Source organism: Brachyhypopomus gauderio, chromosome 1 (assembly GCF_052324685.1).
Source record: "Brachyhypopomus gauderio isolate BG-103 chromosome 1, BGAUD_0.2, whole genome shotgun sequence".
Lineage (NCBI taxonomy): Eukaryota > Metazoa > Chordata > Actinopteri > Gymnotiformes > Hypopomidae > Brachyhypopomus > Brachyhypopomus gauderio.
Genome location: NC_135211.1, coordinates 30861811 through 30883202, shown reverse-complemented (window position 1 = coordinate 30883202; position 21392 = coordinate 30861811). Strand labels below are relative to the sequence as shown.

At 41.4% G+C, this 21392-nt stretch overlaps 4 protein-coding genes across 6 annotated transcripts; 2 read left to right on the top strand and 2 right to left on the bottom strand.

The window, feature by feature from the left end:
* Positions 1 to 31: 31 nt before the first annotated feature.
* LOC143516783 (intermediate filament protein ON3) lies at positions 32 to 6414 on the bottom strand. Its single transcript, XM_077008612.1, has 9 exons — positions 5870 to 6414; positions 4290 to 4498; positions 3878 to 3938; positions 3010 to 3105; positions 2299 to 2463; positions 2034 to 2159; positions 1730 to 1950; positions 388 to 434; positions 32 to 290 (listed from the first exon to the last, which is right to left on the bottom strand). The coding sequence occupies exons 1-9, from the start codon at positions 6161 to 6163 to the stop codon at positions 184 to 186; spliced, it is 1326 nt and encodes a 441-aa protein (XP_076864727.1). The 5' UTR covers positions 6164 to 6414; the 3' UTR covers positions 32 to 183.
* A 5624-nt stretch (positions 6415 to 12038) lies between these two features.
* Positions 12039 to 17207, top strand: dnase1l4.1 (deoxyribonuclease 1 like 4, tandem duplicate 1). 2 transcript variants are annotated; one of them, XM_077008690.1, is made up of 10 exons: positions 12039 to 12143; positions 14084 to 14172; positions 14376 to 14464; positions 14558 to 14644; positions 14836 to 14948; positions 15650 to 15762; positions 15988 to 16145; positions 16436 to 16532; positions 16845 to 16893; positions 17084 to 17207. In XM_077008690.1, the coding sequence occupies exons 1-10, from the start codon at positions 12056 to 12058 to the stop codon at positions 17113 to 17115; spliced, it is 915 nt and encodes a 304-aa protein (XP_076864805.1). In that variant the 5' UTR covers positions 12039 to 12055; the 3' UTR covers positions 17116 to 17207. The 2 variants fall into 2 exon arrangements, with proteins under 2 accessions (XP_076864805.1, XP_076864814.1); XM_077008699.1 differs by having other exon boundaries at positions 12096 to 12143; positions 14087 to 14172.
* tma7 (translation machinery associated 7 homolog) lies at positions 16907 to 18464 on the bottom strand. Its single transcript, XM_077008728.1, has 4 exons — positions 18381 to 18464; positions 17973 to 18028; positions 17677 to 17764; positions 16907 to 17490 (listed from the first exon to the last, which is right to left on the bottom strand). Exons 1-4 carry the CDS (start codon positions 18394 to 18396, stop codon positions 17456 to 17458), a joined length of 195 nt encoding a protein of 64 aa, XP_076864843.1. The 5' UTR covers positions 18397 to 18464; the 3' UTR covers positions 16907 to 17455.
* ccdc51 (coiled-coil domain containing 51) lies at positions 18428 to 20587 on the top strand. Of its 2 annotated transcripts, none has more exons than XM_077008668.1 (4): positions 18428 to 18550; positions 18818 to 19173; positions 19260 to 19424; positions 19662 to 20587. In XM_077008668.1, exons 2-4 carry the CDS (start codon positions 18862 to 18864, stop codon positions 20445 to 20447), a joined length of 1263 nt encoding a protein of 420 aa, XP_076864783.1. In that variant the 5' UTR covers positions 18428 to 18550; positions 18818 to 18861; the 3' UTR covers positions 20448 to 20587. The 2 variants fall into 2 exon arrangements, with proteins under 2 accessions (XP_076864783.1, XP_076864775.1); XM_077008660.1 differs by having other exon boundaries at positions 18518 to 18675.
* The last annotated feature ends 805 nt before the right edge of the window (positions 20588 to 21392 follow it).

Genomic DNA, 21392 nt, shown 5'->3' with positions numbered 1-21392 from the left:
GGTCCACACATTTCTTTCACTATTGTTTATTTCGAGTAATATCTTGTCAGCATTACAACACCTTTAGTCATACAGAAAATCTACAATAGCTATAGTTTCTCATAAAATGTAATCTAGTCCTAAATATAGAATAGAATCTCTTTTAAATCTGTATGCTGTTTATGACTTTTAGGCTGGGTTGCTTCAGTGTGTGAATCTGGTGTTGTCCCTGACCTCTGTGGTTTTGATCAGTATTTTAGGTGTTGGAGAACTCATCTGTGGGTACCCATTTATTCCTTTGGGACCTAGGTCTTTTAAAAAAAGGGGGGAATATGTTATAGTGAAAACAGACAAAAAGCCATTTTTAGTTTCTAGATGCATACACACTTTGTATATCTTGATACTCACTGTAACTGGGCACTGACTGAATATTGACAATTGCCTGCTGTCCAATTCTGGGGAGAGAAACGTGTTGATTTGTCAGTTGTATTATATATAAAGTTTTCTGATGTTTACAACTACCCCCAAACACATTTGATTCAGCAAGCATCTGAATATCGAATTACAATATTGCATTACATGCAAGTTTAGACGGCAGAGGTGGGACCAAGTCAGTGTTTTGCAAGTCTCAAGTAAGTCCAAGTCTTTATCCTCAAGTCCCGAGTCAAGTCTCAAGCAAAGACAGTCAACTCAAGTCAAGTCTCTCTCGAGTCAAGACAAGCAACCGTCAAGTCAAGTCCCACGTCTGAAACTTGGAATTTCAAGTCCTTTCGAGTCTTTTTTTTTTTTTTACAGGCACCAACGCTTTACGAATGCTACGCTGATGCATTTCTTTACTCGTTTTGTTGGTGTCCGCCAGCCAAAAGATGACAGATCATTTACATTTTATCTTCTCTTAATTACATAAATGTACTTAAACAAGAATGTTTCGTTACATCATTTTATACGAAAATAGCAAGCTTCATCGTAAGCAAGATGCTGTCATTACGAATAGTTATTCTAAACATTTGGATAAAATGTTTAAATATAGACTAATAAAAGGTTAGGGTTATTTTTTCATTGTTTTCTGTTATTGTGGGGTCACGGTGTAGGCTACTATTGTTACCTGGAGATTCAGTGGGATCACATATTCTGATGGTTGCCGTTAGAATTGGTGACCCCAGTTAAAAAGGCTCACCTGTACATCCCATTCATGATTTCTTTGTTGGCTGCAATGGTGAGGGGATGGTAAATCTTGTTTAAGTACATTTATGTAATTAAGAGACGATAAATGTAAATATAAACATCTGTCATATTTTGGCTCGTGGACACCAACAAAACGAGTAAAGAAAGTGCATCAGCGTAGTTTACGTAGCATTCGTAAAGCGTTTGTGCCTCTGAACAGAAACTGTGAAATAGCGCCCCCTGTGGTCGCAAAACTCGACGGTCACAGAATCTGGTGTAACGCCGGTCTGCGTCAGAAGGACGGAAATTAAATTAATGGGGCGCACTTTATAAATATTAATATGCGTTTTAAAATTTAGATTTGGGGTAAAAAAAAATCAAGTCTTTGCAAGTAAACAGGTTCAAGTGCCAAGTTATTGGTATAAAAGTCGAAGTCAATTCTAAGTCTCTGAATATTTTTTCAAGTCAAGTCAAAAGTCTTAATATTAATGACTCGAGTCTGACTCGAGTCCAAGTCATGTGACTCGAGTCCCCACTTCTGTTAGACGGCTCTCTGGTGGACAGGATTGGGTGTGCAGTGTCTCACCTGTCCTCCTCGCCTTCAAGCAGCTTCCTGTAGGTGGCGATCTCGATGTCCAGAGCCAACTTGACATTCATGAGCTCCTGGTACTCTCGGAGCTGCCGAGCCATGTCCTGTTTGGCTCTCTGCAGTGCTTCTTCCAGGTCCCGCATTCGGGCCTTGGCCTCCTTCACGGCCAGCTCCCCGCGGCCCTCTGCCTCCGCCATCTGGTTCTCCAGATTGGCGCGCTGCACGCGGCGGAGACATTATGCATGGCGGCCGTGAGCTCCATACAACATGCTAACATTCTACCCGTCAGATTAAAACCAACCTGCGCCTTGACGGCCTCGATCTCACTCTGTAGGCGTCCGATCATGCGGTTGATCTCGGCGATCTCTGCCTTGGTGTTCCTCAGCTCGTCGCTGTACTGCGTAGCCTGATTGGCCATCTGGTCAAACTGGTGGAGAAACGCGGAGGTCACGGCAATTAAATAAACAACAGCATCTAATTAACAATGGCCTGTAATCTGAAATATTCAGCTCATCTAAGCAGGTATGCTGACATGAAGGATTCAGTTATGATAGCTTCCTCCGTACCTTAGACTTGTACCAGGACTCCGCCTCCTCACGGCTCTTGGCCGCGATGTCCTCATATTGGGCCTTAACTTCAGCCACAATCTGGTCCATGTTGAGGTTGCGGGAGTTGTCCATCTGCACTATGACCGAGGTGTCCTTGATGCTTGCCTGAACCTCACGCAGCTCCTGCCCCAAGAAGCAAAGACCTGTGTCATCACTGTCTTGACTGTGGTACCTTTCTTCATTTTAACAACTCTAGCAATGTTGTTTTTTTCAGTGTTGTTGAGATTCGTATTTGTATTTCAACTGTAATTGTATGTGTATTATTCCTTGTTTTAAATGTGTAAATGTGGCATATTTGTTAATTGTGATTTTTTTCACCGCAATCGAAATTTGTCCTTCGCTTTTTACCCATTTGTGCAGTTAGAACACACACACACACACACACACACTAGTGATTACTAGGGGGCTGTGGATCACACGTGCCCAGAGCAGTGGGCAGCCCTAGCCCGGCGCCCGGGGAGCAGTTGGGGTTAGGTGCCTTGCTCAAGGGCACCTCAGTCATGGCCTCAGGCCTGGGAATGGAACCCACGACCCACCGGTCACAAGACCAGTTCCCTACCACCAGGCCATGACTGCCCTATCTGGTTTTGGCAAAAGGTACTTTGACTGTTCCATAACATACAGCTGGAAAAAATTGTTCTTCTGTGTTTCTAGAGCATGTGGTCTTACCTCATCATAAATGCTCTTCAGGAAGTTGATCTCATCAGTCAGAGAGCCCACTTTATCTTCCAGGTCCGCCTTCACCAGGTATGCAGAATCCACATCCTGAGAGAGGTGGTACTTCACTATTTCAGTTTAAAGCCCAATGTTCATCTTGGTATTTTTATGCTGCCTGGATGATCCCAACTTCATTCTGGCTTGATGTGTGAATTATTGAAGTGTTGAAAAATAATACTTAATATTGTAATAATTAAAATTAATACATTTGACTATGGTCTAAGTAGTACATTATTTTTTACATTCTTTTCAGCTGCAATGATATTTTTGCATAATGCCTTTACCACTAGTATAAGGCATCACATGGCATTTGTAGTGACAATTATTTCATTTTAAACTATTAATTTAATATCTGTGCTGTTTGTGTTCATTTAACATAATGGGTGTTAAGACAAAAGTTTTGAATTTGGCATTCAAAGTTTTATTTAAAGAAGTTTTACTATTTGACTTTTTATATGGAAATATTACCTAGAAATTAAATCCATTTATCCTTTTATCGGTGAGTCATACCATCCCAGAATATAAATGAAAGTATTGAGGGACATTTCAGTTTATTTACAGACTTTTAGCAGAGGCAGTGATTGTGGCGCTTCACTGTACCTCCACCCAAGTTTTTGTTAGGAGAGATTCGATACCCATAGGTGTCGTCTGTTAAGAGGTAGGACACCTTTACTGTGTTCATTTCCTCTATTGTCATCTCTGATACACTTTTAGGTAGAACAGGATCTATGGTGTAGTCTTTTCATTCTACAATGACCAAAAACCTTCATTGTCCTCAGCTAGTCTCTCAGAGGACACAAGCGGGTGAAGCGTGTCAAACCTTTTTCAGAATCACAAAGTCGTTCTCTAGGTTGTTCCTCTTGTTGATCTCGTCTTCATACCTGGGTCAAAGGCAACGTGAGATGGCAATTTCCAGTTTTGCATTTTGTATTGACTACTTTGAAATCTTTGAGGTGTTTATGAGAACCTGACATTTCTAGAGCTATGAATGAATGAATGGATGGATGGATGAATGAATGCTCTCGGTACACTACTAAATGATGAATGAATGATTATCTCAGTACACTACTAAAGTAATGAAAAAAACTCTCCAACAATAGCTAACCCAGAGCACCTAGCATGAGTCCATCACATGTCAATGCTAACTCCCATTAATGATCCATTATTTATTATTCAAGTTCGCATCATGGTCAATGTATTTCTTTATGCAGTTTTGTATTGATCAGAGGTACTTGTGCTTGAAGTCTTCCACCAGCCCCTGCATGTTCCTCAGTTCTCCATCTAGCTTCATCTTGTCGTTGTTGACCACATCAAGTTGTCGGCGCAGGTTGGACATGTAAGCTTCAAACATGGGCTCGATGTTGGACCTGCCTGTGGTCTGGTTCTGCAGCAGGTCAAACTTGGTTTCCAGCATCTTGTTCTGCTGCTCCAGGAACCTTACCTGAAAAATGGAGACCAGTGTTGAGAAGAAAGGCATGTGGTGGCATCAATGTTTTGGTCTTAGAGTGCCTTCACATATACGTTTTGGGGTGAGATTTGAAGGACATGTTTGCCAGGACTGCACTGTCAAGCAGGCTGTTTATCTTGCTCAATGTAAAGTTCAATCTAGTAGAAGAATGTATTGAATCATCCAATAATTGCCCTAGTCTATTTTGTTTAGTTTTTTACCCCAGGCTCCTGCAATATTTTCAGTGCTTCATGATTACAGACCTTCTGATCTTACAGTCTGTCAGAGAGATTAGCTTGGCTATGGTACTCCACAATCTAAACCCACATATATTCCCATCTCTTGTTTATATGCATTTAATGGAGGATATACGCTGATAAAGACAGCATAAGTGAATGTTTGCCTTGCTAGCAAGCCAGTAACTTACTCATAGAGTCTCACTCTCTGTAACCTTATACATCATCTGTTACTAAGGCCTGACTGCCATATCCAATAAGGGACATGGATTTGGTACCCGAGTCTGTGCAATTTAAAGGTTTAAGAAGATGGTGGATGGTCTTAATGTGCAGCAATGCACTGCACATTTTATTAACAAAAAAGGTCAATTCTGCCAGGTCAATGATGGCAACATTATACCCCCATTACCTGTGCTGCAGCACTCGAGAGACTGGGTATTGACCCAGATCAGCTCTCTCTCCCCAAAGATGATCTCAATCCCTTTAAAGACCTGATCTGAGGCAAGGAGTTAAGAGACCACCTTTTGCTCTGACCTGAAAACAGTAAAAGTCTCTGTTTCAGTCCTGAGGGCCCCTAGGGATTGGGTTGCTATTGTCCCCATGCACACAAAAGGTCTCTTCAGGCTCCCTTGGTTGGTGGTGTCTCATGTGACTTGGCCAAGGGTGACCTGGTTTTTATCAGGTTTCAGTCCAGGTTTAGAGAAAGGGGCTATGATGTTAAAGCTCAACTATCGTTTTCATTCTCTCCTACCAACCTCAAGCAAACCCCTCTTACTTAAAAGCACTTCAGGCTGTCTTGGGTGTCTTGAATTAAACATCTTTTAAATGGAGTGTGGTTGATATTTTCACTAAAACGTTTTTTTCAGCCCAGTGCTTGAAGACTGGGAACAATACTGCCTTTGTGGGAAAGCCTTTTAAATTATGTACTCCTTTCATTGAGGAACTTTGGTCCAATGTGAATTAAGACAGGAATCAAGACATCAAGACTCCTCCCAGTTAAAACACCTTTCTGATTATGTCGGGGATCTATACCAACTAATCTCACCTAATCACAAATTACACAGATCATTTTTGTTTCCGAAACGCCTTCATCCTTCCCTGCTTGGCTGGAACAAAACTTTGTCATTACCTTGTCGATGAACGATGCGAAACGGTTGTTTAGCGACTTGATCTGCTCCTTCTCCTGCGTGCGCACCATCTGGATGTTGGGATCGATCTCCAGGTTGAGAGGCGCCAGCAGGCTCTTGTTGACGGAGACGCCGGCGATGGAAGGGCCCAGGTAAGTGGTGCTGCTGCTGAAGCCAGCTGCCGGGACTCCCAGGGACATCATCCCACCGTAGCCACCGCCGTAGCCGAAGCCGCCCAGCTTCACGCTGCTCCGCACTGAGCTGCTTGAGCTCATGCGCTTGCTCCTTAGACTCATGGTGGTGTGACGGAGGTGAGCCGGTGCAGAGAGGATGGTACGCAGACGAAGGATGCTGTCTGAGATATGAAGCCGTGAGAGTGGTCCCAGTGGGAATGTGGCACTCCCTGCCAATTGGTTAGCCTTTTAAATCCCAGACAGGGATGGGTGGAGTGACAGGGATGTGGGAAAACCTGTTTCAGAAGAGGATGTGTGCACAGACACACACACATTTGGACTGTCCGCTCTCTATGGGTACTCTTGTCCCTCTTGCAGTGAGCACACACTCAGCTCCACTGTGTATCTGCCCACTTACCATACACACACACACATTCTCCCTTTATTATATCTTACTCCCTCTCTTTTTCACTCATCTCCAGTTCCACTCTTGAACATGTCTCATCTCATTGATAAACATTAACTGTTTATGATAGGAAAAATAAGATTTAAAAAAGTGTTTCATTCTAACATTTGCTAGAATAATTATGGATGGATGGGTGGGTGGACGGATGGACGATATAAATTCTTCTCAATATGCCTAACATCTAAAGTATAGTAAATTTCCACCTGTTTCATAGACAAATAAGCACTCTTGGGAAGTACAGTGCAAACACTGATTAACTCTGTTGGCGGTGTTCTTTGATCTTACAAACGTGTACCAAACACTTTGATTTGTTCCAGTCCGAAAACGGGGGAGAACTTGTGAAAGGCTGCACATCATAGAGTGAAACGCTTCTTGTCTTTTCTGAGCCTAACCAAAGGTATCTAAACCTGAGCCCCTACCAGAACGTGCGCGGCCTGACTAAAGTTGCATCAGCTTCAACTAAATACTGCATGAGGGGTACTGGTTGAAACTTGAATATCCTAACAAAACCTTTACATCTTAAATGAAGCGAGCTTCATTACTTCGAGTTTCTTCGTGCTTCTTTGGGCAGTGTTGGTATATCACGCTATGAAAGTGTATAGCAAGTTTGATAAGAATAACATGGCACAAGAGAATTCGTGCAACAGAATGTGGAAGAACGTGGTCAAATGTTCATAAATAATAGAATACGCGTGTACTTTTCAGGGGATCACGTACAATTGGAAATGAAAGTGAAATCTACAGTATAAATGTATCATTAAGTGCAAGGGGATATAAAACATGAAAACCAGATTAAATCATAGAGTAACTTTGTATTAAAATCAAATTTCATTTGTACTGCAATGGGAGCAGGGTTTATAAAACATTTGAAGACTTTGCATGTCTGTTGCATGTCTTGCATCTAGCATGTCATCTATCTCAGGCTTTCACTGAAAAGTCATCACTAATTGTTGTTCCGCGCTAATTTTCTAAGCGGAGGTTCAGCTGTATTTAAAAGGGGGCGCTATTTATTCCAACACTTTGGTACTTTAAATGTAAGAAAGAATCCAACGGGTTAAGATTGTTTGGGGATTTTCCCTCGGATGTATGTGAGGGGTCTCAGGTATCTAGGTATGTAGATGTGTAAAAGACGCTCTGAAGGCTCTCGTTCATCGAGGAATGTTTTTATTTTGTCTTGTAAAAGACGGTGCTGCTGCGAACTATTAAAAAGCAAACATGCCCTAGCACAGGGGTACTCAACTGGCGGACCGCGGTCCGGATCCGGACCCGAACGCAGTCCTGTCCAGACCCAATCTCATTCCTGATTAACTGGATACGGACCAAAACAAAACCGTAGCATTTATTTCAGGGCTATTGAAAAAACACTCCGTCACGAGTGTTACGTTTGCCACCCCCGCTCAACAACTTACGTTCGCCACCCCCAACAACAAGCCTGCCTGGTTGACGCTTCGCGAGCGGCGCGAGGGTCCGCGCGGCGAAAATGACGTAATCGCTGTGGCTCCGCGTGTGCGCGAGTGCCTCGCGCGCTGTCGGTTCGAGAGGTCGTACACCTCTCGAATTTTGTAACTTCGCGCCGCGCTTCAGCGCAATGAACAAAGTCACGTTTTCAGGGTTCATACACCTTTATAAGGTGGAATTAAAGCACTTGTACGTCACTTTCAAGGTCCATTTCAATATTTCCCAGCATGTTAAACATAATTACGTTAAATATTTATACATATACTCGAAATAATTCGCTTTTTATCACATTATTTAATGGTTGTTTATTTAAAAAACGCCCAATCTTCACGTCTTCACGTTCTCTCATGTTTCGTCCTGGAATTACAAGAGGCTCGTATTTGTTAACCTAATACAAGAGAACTATTCAGTCAGACAGCTATTTGTTGTGAAACCAAGTAGTTACAATTTCAAGCATTTTAAAGTACTTTAACCTAAATTCCAGCACTTTTCAAACCTGAAACATATAGCAACATTAAAATTGGTCAGGTAAATGTTCATTCCCCTGTTTTGAGGGGTGTTTCTACCACATATCGTTTCGGACAAAACGCCTATCGTTTCGGAGAACACTGCAGTGACGCTCGCGAAAGTATAAACGCCTCCACCGTTCGCACCCCCCACCCCCCCCCCCCCCCCCCCCGCTCAACAACTTGCACTTCCCGTGTCTCGCCACAAGGAGGACGACCTGCACTGGAATTAGTGTTTATCGCATTTGTAATGAAAGTGTTCATGAAAGGGAGACACGTATGGCCCTTCAAACAGACACTTGGGAATCTTTGGGTTTTAGTTACAACAGTTATTTCAGTGATGTAATGATGTAATCTGTACTTTCACGTGATTTTGAAATTATGAATTAAAAAACATCTATGATTATATGTGAGTGGAGTGATTATATGTGATTGGGGTGATTATATGTGATTGTCACTATGATTATATGTGATTGGAGTGATTATATGTGATTATCAGTATGATTATATGTGATTGGAGTGGTTATATTGGTCACTTGGTAGGATGGCTTGCTGAATCTTTGCACCAGTAGCGGAGCCAAAGTGGGGGCAGGGGCCCTTGCCACCCCTCTTGTGTTGGGTGCAGTGAAATGCAGAATGCAGGGCTCGTCTGCAAAGGGCTCCTCCTCCACCTCTTGGTTGTCCTAGTATTGCTCAGTTTCAATCACTCAGTATTTCCTGTTAAATGAAACCCAGACCATACTTGCGAAACAACTCATTAGTTTGTGTCTTCATGCAAGTTTGAACAGGTATTATATTTTCTCTGCATATACATTACTAAGGTTTGGCCACGGCTCATTGTACATCTGATGCCAAAGCTTAAGTGTAAAAATCTTACACTAAATCTTACCCTTAAAACGAATTTATGAATTTATGACATTTATATTTATGATTATGAAGTTTTTTAATGCAGTCCATCACCATCAACCCACATCTCCAAACAAGTGGTTTACACACACACTATTCCCATTCACCTGATTATTAACCACGAGCACCTGAGCCTTATTTATCCTCTCCATATATGAAGTTCACAGGTACTGTGCATTCCTCGCCAACAACGTCGTCGTTCAGTGTACCCAGCTCTCTGCCGTGCTACAAGCGTCACTGCTAGTGCGTTTGCATTGTTTTGACGATCTCTCTGCCTTGATCCAGCTCGACCCTGTGCTTTTGTGTTTCTCTTTATTGCTATGGAGAATAAAAACCCTCTTCAACTACACTTGCATCTCGTTCCTTTCCTGCTGCCGTCACACCAATAAATGGGATTGTGGGAACTTTTCCAAGCCTTTTGGAAAATCTCAAGTAACGACCTCATAAAGCTTTGTGGGTCACTGAACAACTAACCAAAGTCATCATTTAATTGTTTTGATGTCATTACTATTACCCCAAAATGCAAAAATTGTAAAAAAGGAAGCAACCCTGTTTATGACTGTTGTTGCATGAGCAGAAGTGTAGAACCACAAAATGTCAAATGAATACACCAGAGCATGTGCAATTATTTTCTTCCTATGAAACATAGTGACAGACAAACTGCTGTCATGCGGTGTGGAAGCTTCTTATATGCTCTGTCCAATAAAAACAAGAATGTTTCAGATTATGAATACAAACCTTTGGGGCTTTTTGCAGCGTGTGGCGTACGGGATATTTCAGCTGTATCTGCTTGGTGCATGAGAACGTAGTTGTCCAGTTCCTGCAGGACATCAGCCATGGCTGCGTTTTGTCTACCACTTCCAGAATCACAACTGTAATTTTGCGGGACATGACCTGTATGTGTGTGCAGGACATCGTCATCTACAGTTGTGGCACTGGAGTGTTACAGAACACTCAAATCGCAATTTAATGTGGCCGTTCTTATTGCATTGCTATATGTGACACACATCAGTAGTCAATAGCATATCCAATATAAAGAGAAACTCATCGATGATGCATATTCACTGTGTAAAACTATGCACAGCAATCTGAATAGTTCAGGGCTATTCATTTGAGAGTCTAGGTAGTGCAGGTTTCTTGGTTCAACCCAGCAAAACCCCATGATTTACTGATACATAAAGCTCTTTATCCAAGAGAGAGTCCATGAAAGATGAGTGCAAGCAGTGTTAGCTCTCCTCTCTGTAGACCTAAAGGGCTCAGTTAATTAACTCAGTCAACTGATATACTTTTAGTGTGGATGTTATTAGTTCAATCATTTCTCCAGCAATTCTACTAATTATTTATAAATATATAATATAATATAAATATATTATAAATATTTATATGAAGCACATTTCACAGACAAAAATGTTTGTTGTCAGGAAGGAACAGTAAAAAAAAAAGACTAGTGCATAACTGACCACATTGACCTCAGACTAAGAGGAAACCATGTTGACAGTTTCACATTTCTGCTTACTCTAGACTTCAATAATATAATATATTCAGGGAGACTAGCTCCTTTTAGAGATGCTTTATTCACTTTTCTGTTCAAAAATAGTTAAAACCTGCCCAGTAAGACAACCTTTCTCTGAAACCACATTCATTTAGAAGTAAATAAAGAATAATAAATAATAGTGAATTATACAATACATTATGGAATCAGCTGATTTTTTTTACTTACAAGAGAAACTACAACATGATCAGGACATGCATGAACATACCTGGCTCTCTTTTGTCAGCCTCCTGTATCTATTACAATGATGGAGAGTTGTTTGCAATAAAAAATCAGTGTAAGCTGAATCACCTTGTAGGCGGTACTCTTCTGTGATTATATTTACTGTCTGACACGAGATGCTTATAGTTTTTCTTTCTTTTTGCAATACTTATTTACCTTTTATCTTTTCTCATTAGGCGTTTGTTGTCAGAAATATGCTGAACTGTATACAAGTCTGTTGATACACACAAGATAACTGCGGATCATTCATATTGCTGTTACGTGCTATAGTCTGTTCACGAAGGTATGCAAAGCAATACCACACTCAAGTGTGCGCATACCTAGATACCTCATGTTAAACATTATTTACACAGTTCTTGTAATAAATGCAAAGGACGTTCAAAACTTTGTTAGTACCATGTAATACAAAACCGAGCCTTGCGGCTCAGGTACGAAATGATTTTTTGTAAACCTGTCAACCTGTAGACTTGTCTGTGGGTCATAGTTCATATTTGTCCCAAGATGTATCTAATTAGCGTAAACCGGTTGACCTGAATATTTGGGCGTGCGCAGTGTGCTGTACAGTCTGTGTTTTGTTACCCTTGTTAGATTTTCAAGATAAGCTAGTAACGTGTTTTTCTTTCACGGGGCTGCGTAGTGCTGAATGAAAGTTCAAACGGAGCCTTATCAGACACCACAGTTCTGTTCAGTCTCCCGCTGGCCACCTCCCTCAGCGACCAATTAAAACCTTTATTGCATGTTTTCCAGACATCTGCTCGTAGACAAGCCTACTTCAGCATTCCAGAGCGCTCTGTGGGAGGGGTCAGGTTTGTTTGTTGTGGCTATCCTGCAGTGCTTCGACTCACTTTTGGGGCTGGGCCAAACTGAGGCTGGATGTGATTGGCATTTGTGAATTGGCCAATCAAATGTCATGTTCCCCAAACGTTAAGTTGCGCTCATTGCGTGTGATAGACACAGAAACAGAAACTGTTTCCTGTTGTTCATTCGTCAAAAGTAAGTGGTGCAGATTTTGGATATACTTTCTTGATTTTTTTGCATGTTTGCTAGAACAATCAAGGTGATCAAAGTAAAGAATTGAATTTACTGGACATCATTTATATCATTTGAAACTAAAATAAATTCCTATTAGGCACAGACAAAAGGCCTCTAGTTACTTATTTGCCGTGGAAGTAAGTTATTGTGAACATGTCTCAGCTTGTAACCCAGACCGCGCTAGAATCACCCATATGGGTTAATTCTTGAAACTGCATTGGAAACTGCCTGAACCTTTTTACTGAAATGTATGTCTACATGTAAAAGTCTGTTGGTGGTTACTGGGAGAAACTACATTTTCACCCAAAAGTCAGATGAAAGTGCCTTAGTGCATTTACATACGTTCACCAGCATTTTGTTTTTCATATTTTTGTACATTTTGTATATTTGTAAAGGGGTTCTAAATTTGATAAACATGCCAGTTCATAAGTAAATGCATACAAATGTAGGTATAAATGCCCTGTTTTAGGTACATACAGCACATTCACAGCCTCAGAAAATGGTTTCAGATTCACAAATAGAAATTGGTTTTATTTTGTAGAACTCACTTTTCTGAAAGGTTCCTTTAACCAAAACATTTGGTTTGACTGACCGCAGTGAGATCAGACCCAATGTCCTAATCCCTCACTTATCAACACTGAACCATGGCTACAAAGTATCAGCTCAAGCATTCACACTCTTATCCGGGCCAGGTTCCCCAGCCGTTGAGCAACGATCGTAATAGGATTGTAGGAGTGTGAGTTTGATCACAGTGAAGATAACCAGTTGGAAATGTGAGGCAAACCAGTTTTGTCACCCTCTGGGAGGCGTGGTCCAACTTCAGACCGTTTTTACAGTCTTTTACATGCGAAAGGGTGGGGGGTGATCCAGAAGATCACTAAAGAGAATTTCTGTCTTTCTGTTCCGTAAAACATGCCTGGGTTGCATGACAAAATTATTAAGATAAATAAATGACTTTAATGTTTGGAATAAACATTCCACATACTATACCCTGTACTCTTTATTTAATTGATTATATCTTATACACTGTAGGTCATTTCACAATCTCCAACACTGTATATAATTCTGGACACTAAACTTTCTCTTTTCCTCTCTCCTCTTCTCCCCTCCCCTCCCTTCATCTCTTATTTTTCACTTTATATAAGACACCTCTCCAGAGACATCCTAAAACATTATTCTCTTAACATTATCATTACAGGGTGAATACCTTTAACATAATACTTTTAGTAAATATGATAAAATCCCCATGTTCACTGACAATGTTGAGTTGTTTGCAGCTGTTATTGACCACCAGTCAATTATCATAATAAATAAATGTGCCATATTTTGTCAATTGTGATTTTTACACCGCAATCGAAATTTGTCCTCTGCTTTTAACCCATCTGTGCAGTTAGAACACACACACACACACACTAGTGATTACTAGGGGGTTGTGGATCACATGTGCCCAGAGCAGTGGGCAGCCCTAGCTCGGCGCCCGGAGAGCAGTTGGGGTTAGGTGCCTTGCTCAAGGGCATCTCAGTCATGGCCTCAGGTCTGGGAAGCGAACCCACAACCCTCCGGTCACAAGACCAGTAATGTTAGAGAAATTTATATAATAATAACTCTGAATATAACAATATATCCCAGTAAGAGAATAGAAAATAGGTTGGAAATGTTAATAAAGTCATACATTCTACATCATGTAAAATAAACTGTGTTTAAATCTAACAATTAAATGTACAGAGCATTACCTTTAATCTCAGACCAAAACATCTCATTTCAGGGGTGTCAGTTTAAACTTACTTTTGTTTGATGCACTCCAGTTCTGTCTAATTAGAGGATTTGTGATAATCACAACACGTACAGATATATCACCATGGAAACACTAAAATCTAAAATAAAAGTGTTTTGTTTTCCAGCAGACACCATGAAGATAGCTTCTTTCAATGTTCAGAGATTTGGAAAGAAGAAATTATCAGACCCAGTGGTGGTCAAGACCCTCATTCAGGTAAAGATATGTACACACCTGACATGTACACATACCTGATGTATTAGCCGTGTATCTCATACAGAACGGGAAGCCTGAATGCTGTACCTGCAATGTTAACTGATAATCTTCCAAGCATCACAAATAAGTTTGATTAACTAATTAAAATAGAACGGAAAACAACTGCATCGTTTGCTTTGCTCTGTGCTCTCTGCCTCTTTCAGATAGTGTCGCGCTATGACATCGTAGTCATCCTGGAGGTGGTGGACTCAAGTGGGAAGGCTGTGGACACCTTCATGAAGGAGCTGAATGAGTAGGGATGAGCATGCCGTCCGGGCGCTAACATCTCCGACGCAGGACTGTGGAAAAGAATTTGAAGTTAACGTTTCCTTTTTCTTTTTAACAGCGTTAACCCAAAATGTCCTTTCACCATGAAGATCAGCACTCGTCTTGGCAGGACCACGTACAAAGAGCAGTTTCTGTTTCTTTACAGGTAAACCCTTTTGCCTTCAGGAAAAACAAACAATTATATTCAAGACAATCGTGCTACCTTAGGGAATGTTCTCATGTATGAGATATCTAACTGGACAATTAGGGCAAACATAACGGTTCCATTTCAATGTCTCACAGCCACCCCATACAGTTATATATGGAGATTTAGTTTAATTGTATTTTCTATTACAGGGAGGAACTGGCGAAAGTGATCGGAACTTACCAATATGAGGACAATCAGGAAGGAGACGAGGACGCGTTTGACAGAGAGCCCTACATCCTGCGCTTCTCCTGTCCTAGCACAGGTAAGACATACTGCAGGAATATAGTACGTCGCACAGCATCAGGACACATTCTATACAGTTTTATACAGTGGCCTGATTAATTTCTAATGAGATGCTAAGAAAGTTTAAAAGGTTTGGTAAGTCCTACACAAGGTACTCCATTAACTTTTAACAGACACACTATGTTCTTGTGCTGTTGCTAGTTGCTTTGTTAAATCTTTTAGTGGTGCCAATAATGAATAAAACATAGAAATCCATATGTTCAATAACCTTTAATATTACGTGACAATCCTCCACCATGCACAACACTGCTGTCCATCACCTTGGTAAATTCTATGAGACCAGGTTCATAATGTTACATTTCTGAAACACAATGTATACTACAGTCACTAAAAATCAGCATGGGATTTATATATAGTTTCTAATACATAATATAGGCAGATGTCTGCACAAATATAGTCCATTTTATGCTACGTTTCTAGCATTCAAAAATGTGTTTTTGAAAACGTAATGACATTCGTGTGTTTAGACATGAATGTAAACGTGATTGGTTTGTTGATGCATGAACACAGTGCAGATTAGTGACATCAAGGTTGAGATATAGTTTAAATTTCAAGAGAAATTAAAACTGCAATAGATCAGATTTGTTTATGAACTTTATGGTTTGAAAGGTGTTGGTGAATTATAATCAACCCATGCATTGTATGTGTGTGTATTGGAAGTGGTGAAAGATCTGGTCCTGATCCCTGTCCACACCAAGCCAGAAGACTCAGAGAAAGAGATTGACGAGCTCTATGATGTCGTCCAGGTTGTGAAAAAGAAATGGAAAACTGATGTAAGCCTTATTTAACTGCACTTTTATAATCAAAATAATAAAAAGTGCCTGGATTTAACTAAAATATTTAGTCCATATGTTCCACATAAAAAGCATCAACATAAAGATTTAAATGTATTTAGTGTACTGGAATTACCCTTTGATATTCTAAAGGGATATGCAAAAATGCTGGATTAAAGTGTTTGAACAAAGACATGAAAACATCTTTTTCTTTTTCCCACTCAGAATATCATGATCCTGGGGGACTATAATGCAGACGGCAGTTATGTCTCCAAAAAGGAGATGAAGGAGATTCGCATCTTCACTGACAAGGACTTCCACTGGCTGATTACTGATGATGTTGATACCACCACACGTACGGGAAACGACAACACTTATGACAGGTTTGTTTATCCTGATCAGACATGGGCAATGAATGGAAGCCATGTCTGATTATATTTCCACACTGACTGATCTTGGCCACAGGATTATTAATTTCACTGACTCTCAATATGCCCTCAGCTCTTTTGGTAGCTGGGGCTGTTTATAACCATTACTGACAGGCCGAGCTCCTACCAGCCCAGCTGTGGACATGGACGTGCTCTCGTCAATACACGATTAGGTGTAATCTACTGTATGTAATGGTGTATTTTGTTGACCTTACTGATATACTTACGTGTCCGGTTACATTTAGGATTGTGGTGCATGGAAAGAAATTGCTGGATGCTATTGTACCAAACTCTGCCAAACCGTTTAACTACCAAGAGGAATATGGACTGACCGAAGCTGACGTAAGTGATTTCTCATTGATACTTTATGCAACCCCAAAAATACCTTTATCAGTAGACTACTTTGGGTTCTTTAAAGCACTTCAACTTGGATAATCATGGGAACGTGAGTGTTTTTAAATTTAAGCAGAAACAACCTTTCCATAACTGGCCTTGCATGAGTTGTGTTGTTCATGAATTTGAAGGTAGGACATGTCTAGGGTCTCGACATGATTGCCTCAACATTAGCTTGTTTCCTCTTTAGTACCATCATCTCAACCTCTCAAATGTCAAGCTTGTGGCTTAAGCATCTGTGTGTGAAACATTCCTGTCTAGGCACTTAAAGTGAGCGACCATTACCCCGTGGAGGTGGAACTCAAAAAAGGTAAATCCGTTGGTCAAGTAAGCAGTATAACACTTTTATTTTGTACATTTCCACTATTATGTCGGAGATTTCCAACAAAGTAGGGAACGAGGAACTGAAACTACAAATGATATTACAAAGCAAAGCAAAAAAACTCAGGAATTGTCCAACAGCACCTCGCTATCGCATTAAAGCAAACATCTTGTTATAGGCAAGGGCACCAAACGGAAAGCAGAGAAATGAAGCCTGAAAGAAGGAAACTGGCTTCTGAACATGGGTGACACATCGGATAAACACGGGATCAACATTTCAGAATAAAATGTTTTTTAATGTTGGGTGCTGATTTCATTTGTCTTTTTGTATATGTAGTGAGCGGAGCGTGTATTCATTGCAACTATAATACATACAAAATGTAAATACAATAGTAAGTCACAACTTTATTTCACATGTTTCTGTTTACAAGAGGATTGCAAAGTAAATAAAAATGCTATTCCACATTTGAATCTGTGAACCCACTCTAGGATAGAAAGACAGATTGTTAAACCAGTTCTAATACATATACACCATGGTAACATAGTCCAATTCATTTCTTTGTAGATTTTTTAATTCCACCAGTCCCTGTGAAAAGACAAGCACAGATACGATAAGAGAAGTTATAAATAACTGATAATTATGCATCATCATGGACTTGAGTATGCAAATGCTGTCCTTACTGAGACAGTACACTGTAAATACTGTCATCATTTTGATCTTTAATTCACTACTAGCTACAATTAGTTATGACATGCTTTTCTTGACACATACCTAAAGGTCCTTTCCCTGCTGCCTTGGCCTTCATGGCATCCAGGGCTTTTTGCTCCTCTTTCCGTTTCTGTTGGAAGGCTGCATCATCCTGTAGTTTGTGTGGAGAGGAAAAACAACTGTGTGTTTATGGTTAGACAGTAAGTGGTCAAACCTGCTCTGAGCCCGTTTCCCCATCATCAGTGTTGTCATTGTTTAATATGGGGGAGAGAAAGTGTTCAGTGCAACATTCAGAGAGGATATTTGAAGGTGATTTCAGAAACGTCTGAGTGCTGCTCTCTTCCTAAGCTCAAACTCACCTCATCCACCTCCTTTGACGATTTTTTGGGAGCCTTTAGGGGTTTCTTCTTACCTCCTGGACGTGAAAATGAACAAACGTCAAACCTAATTAGTCACATCTTATTACGGGGGGAAACAACGCAACAACCCCCACCATACACACACACACACACACACACACACACACACACACACACACACACACACACACACACACACAGCGTTGTTATTCCGCCAGCTTAGCGAACACTACATGAACGGACGCCCATGCTAACTAACTATGCTAACCTCGTTAGCCATCTAGATCGCATGGCCGCTCAGCTAGTTAGCAACCTGGCTAGCATTGCTAAATCAGAAGTATTAGCTAGCATAGTCGGATGAGGTAGTTTTGCCCCGAGTTGCAGAACTAACCCTCTCACACCGCATACCTTCTCTTCCGGACATGTTTGAAACGGTGTGGTGTGAACAGGCTTCCTTCCCCTCGCGCTTCGCTCAGGACCTCAGCGCTGAACCGGAAATAATAATCTCACTTCCGCGCCCGAATCAAGGATTCTTCTTCCGGAGCATGCCTTTACGCCGCTAGCTAGCATCCGCGTTTGTGAGTGTTCAGTTTCTCACTCGAGTACTGACGGTACTAGATAAAGAGATAATATTCCCATGTTCTGTTGGTACAGTATCGTCAGTCACCATCTATCTGTTTGGTTCAATTGTTTAGACATTTAGGTGTGTATAATTATCGTTTTATTCTTGTCTGTAAACTCATTCAAGAGTGCGGGAATACTGTCCTGAAGTTGAATTAATAACAGTGTGTTAAGCGTTATTTGGTGTTGTTTATTGTAACCGCATTAGCTCAAACTCCTTTCAGGTGCCACGTTAGAGTTGTGTGGGCTCCCCAAATGAAAGCCTTCAATGAGTTGTAGACGGAGCTGCGTAATACCAAGGAACTATGGTACGTGTTTCTACCCACTGCGCTTCCCTGGCAGGCTCCAGTGGAATGCCTCCATCTACAGAACCTGCTCCTCTCAGCAAACCCCGCAGGACAAGCCTCTCTCGGCCCAGGAGTGGACATCGACCGCCCTAAAGAACGTGACAGAGACCGGGAAACACTGGGGTCGAAAGTCTGTGAAATCCGTGACAGCTACTGCCAATTATTGGTGGCACAAATATGAGGAGTTTGTTGGCCTCAATGAAGTTCGAGAGGCTCAGACCAAGGTTACAGAGGTAAGTTATGCTGAGTATCCAGAAATAATATTTCATGGTAGCATGACATGTGTACTGATATGTACGTGTTCATTTGTTGATATAAGGCAGAGAAGCAGTTCATGGTAGCCAGAGGAATGGTCAGAGAGGCACATTCAAGTTTGGAGACTCTTCAAGCAAGACTTAAGGAGGTTAGAGATCGCCTGGACCGAGTATCACGAGAGGAGGCACATTACCTGGAACTAGCGACACTGGAACACAAGTTACTTCAGGTGGGGTAAATCATTACAGAGGAAAGAAAACATGTTTAGATTCATTGTGTTCATATTCTCAACAAAATTGTCAATAATGTGACAGTAAACTCTTCAAGTCCATTAGCTGCAGAGAAAAGAGATGTATGTATAAGGGTCTCTTAGTGCTTTTTATTCACTAAACCTGATCACTCTTAACTTGAAACCTTGATTAAGCAAATTGATATGCATGTCATGTTTCAACTTCTTTGTGACTAGGAAGAGCGACGTTTCAAAACGGCCTATGAAAACGCAGAGGAGGGAGAACGTGAAAAATTTGCCCTCTTCTCCGCTGGTGTGCGGGAGAGTCACGAGAAGGAGCGGTCGCGGGCCGAACGCACCAAGAACTGGTCCATCATTGGTTCTGTGCTGGGCGCTATCATAGGGGTCATGGGGTCCACGTATATAAACAGGGTTCGGCTTCAAGAACTGAAAAGCTTGCTCCTGGAGGCTCAGAAGGGTCCGGTGAGCCTACAAGAAGCTATTAAAACCCAGGCCAGTTTGCACAAGGACCAGCGAGAAGAACTCAGAGACCTCATAGAAACACTCAGGGTGGCTGTTAAAGACGACGCGGGTGAGGGGCGAGGTGCCGACCGAGCATCTGTCCCGCTGCCGATGCCTGCTGTGGCCACGCCCCCCAAGCCCAGCATCTCGGAAGGAGCCGTCAGGGAGATGCTGCTCCGTAGCGAGAGAGCCCAGGTTCTCATGGAGGACCTCAAACCCCAGCTGAAGCAGTTGGAGCAGAGCATGGGGAGGGTGACGGCTGAGCTTCAGGCTGTGAAGAAGTCCGTCAAGAGCCGCCCTGCCGAGCCGCCGGTCATCCAGGCGTCTGACGCGCAGCTCTTGGTTTGCGACACAGAGACCGTAATCAAAGGTCTTGACCACACAGAGAAGAGGCTGGAGGCTCAGATTAATAAGTCTGCTGTGTACAACACTGTTCTGACTTACACAGCATTTGCTTTAACAATGCCAGTGTTGTATATTATCTTTAAAGGTACACAATGAAGTGATGTAGGCTATGAAATTCTATGTACACTAGAGGGGCCATCTTTGTCAAATATGTAATCTCAGATTTTATAAAAGAGGTTGGAACTGCTAAGGTATTACACACTAAGAGTGAACTCTGATTAAAATATTAAATGTGATCCTGTTACACTTCATATAATTATTTACACAGAAACTAATCACTTTCTCCGGTACAAATATGAATTAGAAATTAGCAGTATAAATGACAGTTTAGATTGAGCTATATTTTGACTGGAACAATATGGTTCCATCTTGTAAGAGATTATGAATAATTTACAATTTCATTATCTTTACATTTTCATACTAGTACAGTAATTTTTCCTCGACTTTGGTTTAAGCTCTGAAGACTGCCTTTGTGCATGTCAGACCTCCAAATTGCCCCGTTAAAAATCGAGATACAGACCGCAGCCGCTTTATTTTTTACAATGTACGAATCAATCGGATCACAAGACTCCGCTTATTCCTCATTGTGCCGGTATGATTGGAAGCAGAGCGTTGAACAACCCATCACCAGAAAACAGTGACACCTGGTGGTTTGCAAAAGTGTTAGCATTGGTAGGTTCAGAACGGCGAACCACTGCAAACTTTACAATGTTCCATTGATTTGATTTTTGTTCCAACATAAAAAATAAATAAATTCCTATCTCGCCCTTCCAGTGGGTGGTCGTCTTCACACACAGGACTTGTATAGCGGCGCAGTATTTTTGCTGTTCCTATGTTTGAGGCCAATGCTGTCATTCCTGGGATCTTTCTGAGTCACTCTGCCATGTGAGGGGTGACCAGTGCACCTACCACCACTGGGACAACATTGGTGTTAAGTTCTATACGCTCTCTATTCTTTCAGAACCTGTCAGTCCAAAGTGATGGTCACATCCAAAGATAGCATGTATATATTTAATCTTGCACTTTGCTCACAGGTGATCT